The sequence below is a fragment of the Equus quagga genome, chromosome 19 (assembly GCF_021613505.1).
Source record: "Equus quagga isolate Etosha38 chromosome 19, UCLA_HA_Equagga_1.0, whole genome shotgun sequence".
Lineage (NCBI taxonomy): Eukaryota > Metazoa > Chordata > Mammalia > Perissodactyla > Equidae > Equus > Equus quagga.
Genome location: NC_060285.1, coordinates 20,665,482 through 20,671,481, shown reverse-complemented (window position 1 = coordinate 20,671,481; position 6,000 = coordinate 20,665,482). Strand labels below are relative to the sequence as shown.

The window sequence follows — 6,000 nt, the reverse complement described above, 5'->3', positions numbered from 1 at the left end:
TTTGGGGAACATACAGATGATTTTTAGAGACTTGGGCAAAGCTGGGCATGACAGAACCTGTAGGAGTTAGAATAAGAGAGATGCAGGAATCGTTCCGTTAGGGCAAAAGGGATACCTTGGGGCCCTCAAACTTCCCTGCAATGGTTCATTTTCAGTCTATGTCGTGTGCTGCTTGGCCTTCACCACTCGTGGTTCCCCATCTCTCCAGGTTTAGGACAGCTGGAATTCTTTGTTTCAAATGTCTTGAAAACTATTGAGAATCCATCTTCTTATCCTTTCTCTCCCACCAGGATTTATTGATTGATTCGCCAATTTACCAACATTGTACAAACTGTGTAATGCACGTAAATTTCATCAAAATCAATTATTATTGCCATTTTAAGGTAGGAGAATGAGGGGCCTACCGGCCTACCTCCTCTGTTCAATTCCCAGTTGCTTCCTCAGCCTGTACCCCAATTCCAAACATGTTCTAACATGATGCAGCCCACAGCCCTAGAAATAAGGCAAAGCCGAAGTGGGTGGCACGTGTGGAAAGAACGTGAGTGTCGTTCTCACAGGCATGTCAGGGTAAAATTATGGTAACAATAATGATAAGCGTGGAAAGAGAGATAAAGCATGTACAGAGTTTAACATGTTTCCTGCCCCTGCCGGAACTCATTCATTCCTGCCAACAGCCCTTGAGATAGGTTTTGCTGTTATTTCCATTGCATAGATGAGGAGATTGAGGTAACTTCCAGTCCTACAGATAGGGCAACATCCATACGAGGCTATGTGGCCACGACAGTAAGACCAAACAATTCAGTGGTAAAAAATGCAGTAATATCTCCCAAAAGTCGAAGAGCCCACTTCTGCCTCCATGCCTGTAAACAGCTGAGAAGGAAGTGCAGCCCAGGTTCTGAGTCAGGGAGACCTGGGCCAGAGCCTCGCTTTACCCTTCAGAAGCTGTGGGACTTCACAGGGCCTCAGTTCCCATCTGCAAAATGGGGATAATTATAGTACTGACTTCACAGAGTTGTAAGGATTGTAAGAATTACTATATATTAGGTCCTGCATGCAGCGGGTGCCAATAAGTAGTTGTTTTTTATTTATTCCTTCCCTGGCTGTAAAGTAATGGGGTTTCTATGATTTTAAGAAGGAAAAGTTCTGGTCTGTCTGCTTTTCCTATTTCCACTTCATGCAACCATCTTTAAGAAGTACCAGCATTAATACCCTATAAAATTTCTGTAGTTCTGACTATCTGATACAGCTGGCTGTTAACGACTGATATTCTGTGGATTTGTTGGAAGTTAAACTAAGCCCCTTAAATTCTCATTTTGGTTTGATTTTGGGGCTATTACACAGACCACTGGGGCTACAGACACAATGGAAATGGAGAATTCACGTTCAGGACACATTTAGAGTTTCAGCATCCAAGATGATTCTCTTTTATTTATTTGATTAGAATTCACCCTTGGCCTTACTTCCCAAGCAGAATTTTAAACAACCATGGCTTCCCTTACAAAACGGGGCTTTGTTTACATAGATGCTGAGAAGGCACCAATTTGATCATTCATACACAATCACCAAAGAAGCCTTTCTCAATTCTTTTTTATCAATTCACTATGCATTTAATGTGCTTTCAGCAATAAGATGAGGTGCCAGGGAGATAGGAAAGGAATGAAAGATCCTTGTCCTTGTTTAGTTGGGAGGGAAATGAAACATAAATATACCGAGACAACTGGAAAATAATTAGTGAATAAAGAGGGTATTATCACGTGGTCCAGAATGCCAAGAAAATAAGGAAGGGGAACAGAATGGAATAATTAGCTCTGAGAGTTTTCAAAGAAATGTCAAAAAGACAGGCCAAGATTGCCAAAGGATAATAATGGGAACAGTTATTGCTGTACACTATAGAGTTCTATCTACATGCCAGGAACTGTGCTGTGCGTTTTACATGGGATTAAGGGGTCATTTATCTTATTATTCTTATTTCACAGATGAGGATACACAGACTGATAGAGATTAAGGAATTACCGCAGATTACACATCTAATAAAGTGTAGAGCCAGGATTCGAACCTAGGTCTATCTGACACAATCACATGTAGAGAAAAAACAAAGTGTCTATTGGGGAGAAGATCATCACTCTTCTCAATGGCAGAACGGTCAGAAGGTGAAAAGATAAACTACCTCTAGAACAGAGGGGCCACTGAGATGCAATAGGAGAAGGCAATTGAGGCAGTAAGAGGAAGGAGAGGGAGGAAGTGTCTGCTGACAAAGGCTTTGAATGCTAACCTTAAGAGTACAGACCTAACCAAATAGGTAACAGGGACCCTCTCGTGTAGAATAACAGGATGAATACAGTTGTGGCATAAGTAATCCCTGTAGCTGTGGGAAAAGACTGGAGGGCAGAGAAACTTGTCTGGAGAGAAAGCCAGGAAGAGGTCGTTGGGCATTGGGTGACAATGGCACAGTCCAAAAGATAGTGTGTCTGAGAAATTGGCTTCTCGCTCTCAGTATTCCGACACCCGGGTGCTGCAATAACTCACCCAAAGACTAGAGGTCAATATTAGATTTCCATTTCAGCACTCAGATCTCTGAAAATAAAATGCTTTGAGCAAGGGTTTCGTCTTCTGCTTAACGCTGGCGCTAATGATCCTTTCCGTGATGTGGCAAAGAAACGAAAGCGTTTTGTTGATGCCATCTACGGGACACTTGTGCTTTCACTGTATCTTCCAACCACATCACATCTTCTGCCAGTCTTTAAGGTTATAGGTTTTTTCTCCTTTGGTTATATTTTTTTCTCCCTCACTAGTAAATAGTAATATACTTGTTTACATCATCTGAATGAAAATAGTCGTTTCTTTATAAACAATAAATTGGAGTTTATACCCAGCACAAAAAATTAGTGATGGAAGAAGACGTTGCAGCATCCTGGCAGTCCTGCAGAGCTCCTTTCTTGATTTCTGCTATGGCGCAGTCCAATCCTTCTATGCTCATTCTACCTGCTTAGATCAAAGAGGGCACTTGACCTGCACATAACGATGACCATTGGGCCAAACTTCTTGTTGTGAGATATTGTCCTCTTGCTTAGAAGGAGCCACTTGTGGAAAACCTAGATACTGACAAAAAGAAGGGTCTTGGGATCCCACAATGTGCCTTTAATACAAAAATGTTCTTTGATATTTAATCATCAAGCAGAAAATAGTTTTCAAAGAGATCACCTCTATTAACTGCCTCTTTCGGCCCTGGAGTAGGGGCAGCTGGTTCACACAGGTCATGAATTCCCAGTTCTGGGCATCCATAGGGATTCAGCAGGTAAAATTCTATGCCTTTTGGTGATGGGGTATGCCTTTAGCTACGTGGGACATAGTATATTCTTTAACAGGCTTCACCGCCAGACTGCTCTATAATTCTGAATATCCAAACCCAATATAAAACCTCAAACCACAGCTTTGAAAATTTTGGATAAGTGTAGGTGGTATTCTACTCCAGGTGTATGCACTTCCAGAAAGGACTATGAGAGGAGGTGATTCTGTTTCCCAATGAACAGTGGTTTGCCTTGTAATAAAATGAAATGCTGCAAAGCCAGAGGACTTTGGTTCCATCATTATTCAGAAGGTATGTCTCATGAGGGCAAAATGATGTCAGAGATGCTGTGCTGCCCTTGCTCTGTGGGTAAAGTGGGGTTTCAAATACTGAGCACCGACTTCAGCTTAGGCTCTACAGTATATGAGCACCTTCAACTCTAACGGATGTGTTTGCCACTCACTGTGTCTCATTTCATCTTTCCAGCAGCTCTACTCATGTAAGATAAATGTCATTGTGTCCATTTTTCCAGATAAAGGAAACAGACTGAGCACCATTCAATGCCCTGCCTGCTGCCTGAGGTGATAACTAAGTGACAAGGACACATTTTACCTGTCCTCTGTCCATCACTACACTATGCCACCTTCTGGAAATCTATATAATACCATTTCGATCCTCACCTCACACCACACATTAAAAGGCAGCATGTCTTGGGATGCTTTTAATGCTCCATCCCTCTTGTGTGTATAGGCAAGATGGCTCATGGATTTGAGTGCAGCCTGGTGCTGTGGAAAGTAGTAGTCATAAGTGAGCCTAACACTTCTGTTACTTTTTTCATTTCTAGAAAATGAAGCGCCAGCCCCAGCGCCAGCCCCAGCCCCAGCGCCAGCGCCAGCACCAGCATCAGCCCCAGCCCCAGCGCCAGCGCCAGCACCAGCATCAGCACCAGCATCAGCACCAGCCCCAGCACCAGCCCCACCCTCAGGAGGTGAGTAAAAACATTGCCTCACATGTTTGGGCTGCAAATCTAGAATGTCCATCTCAGCATGATTTGGCCTCCATTGAAGCTGTGAGCTTTAACTTAACTCCCATGGAGAAGTTGGATGACTACAGTTATGATGGGTTTATAATAACAGTAATATATTTTGTTTAATAACCTTCTCACGTTAACTGATTTGGATGGCATGTCATATTATAAAACTCTTCAAGTTATGCCAAAGTTGCTGTTACACCTATGTTTTGGCATTGTGGAGGCTGAGCCTCCAGGGAACTGACGGATTTGCAGGGTTTTTTCACACAGAGGGGAGGGCCAACAAAGCCCACACCTTTCTCGTGAGAGTGGGGAGCAGATCCCACCTCAAGATCAGCAGCCGCTTCCGGACGTGAACTATGTCACCATCAAGCACCTCCAGAAACTCCTTGGGGAGTTTCCAGGAAGGTTTGGTGGCATCTGAGGCTTAACATCAGGAAGAGCTTCTCCAGTTCTTAGTACCCTGCTGTCTACCAGGTGGCAAAAAAAAAAAAAAAAAACAAGGAGTGGAGCGTTCCAGTGAACTCCTTGGCAGGTAGAGGCAGTCCCCACCAACACACCATAGGTAAAGCCTGCTTTCACATCCATGTAGACCTAAGGAAGAGAACAGGATTGGAAGAATGACAAGTCCAAATGGAACGTTAAACTCCCAACATGGAGCTCCAGAATCATTTGTCTGCCTGGGCAAATGACTCCCAAGATGGAGACAACCAAAATTATGTGCATTTTCCCATGAAGATACCAAAGTGCCCTCTCTCATCGCTCCTTCTCCTGAATAGGATGAGATACTGGCATCCATTTAAGAATTATTCATAGGGTATTTACCATGTGCACAACTCTGCCCTAACCCTTCAGAAAGATAGAGCTATCTACCAAATACTCATGAATAACTAGGTGCAAACATACTGTAACAGAGCCGGTGGCGAACTCTAAATAGAGCGTTTCCCTAGATTTGGTTTGCCTACAGCCAAGTAGAAAATAAAATACAGCCTAGAGAACAATTAAATAAATTAAATTAAATGTAACCACCAAATTGAAACGCCAGGCAGTACTATAAGAATCTCCCAAGGCAGTATGTGATTTAATGCAGGTTGCTTGAATTGACAATATAGTGTGAAGCCAGGTGGTGGGAGGTCACTGCAGACCAGTCCAGCCTAGATGAAAGCAGGAATTGGATAAGGCCTCAGTTTCTGGTGATCTTTACATGGAAGTTTATAAAGGAATTTTGAAGGTTTTCCACCCTGGACATCATTTTTCAGTGGGGCAGTTTGAGAAATCTAACTGTTCACAGGAACCCCTTTGTCCAGCTAAGAATACTAGGCTCACACACTCAAAACCCTTAAATAATATAGAAGAGTATTGCTGTGAGCTAAAATTAATGAAACAGGCTCAGTGCCATATGAGTTCAAACAGGGGCAAGCTCAAGTTTAGTTTTCTTTGAACCAGAGTAGATGTGTGACATTCTTCTTAGGATCTTCTTCCTTGGTATATTTTCTCCTTGCACATACAGATTTATTTTTGCCAACATTGAGTACACTGAGAACCTACAGGTCATTACAGACATAACCTTTCCCTTCAGTTCTTCAGATCAGTTGCTGTCACTGGGCCACTACAGAGTCTCTCTCATTATGCCATGTTGCATATTCATTGTGCAACAATAACCTCCCTTTGCTAAAACAAGTCC

At 42.8% G+C, this 6,000-nt stretch overlaps 1 protein-coding gene across 1 annotated transcript in view; it reads left to right on the top strand.

Moving 5' to 3' along the window:
* Positions 1 to 4,201: 4,201 nt before the first annotated feature.
* MYBPC1 (myosin binding protein C1) overlaps positions 4,202 to 6,000 on the top strand; it is a gene marked incomplete at its 5' end in the record, with an annotated part of 69,893 nt that continues 68,094 nt past the window's right edge. The window contains one exon of the mRNA XM_046646717.1: positions 4,202 to 4,274. Within this exon, the coding sequence (XP_046502673.1) occupies positions 4,202 to 4,274 (73 nt within the window). The remainder of the gene's footprint in view (positions 4,275 to 6,000) is intronic.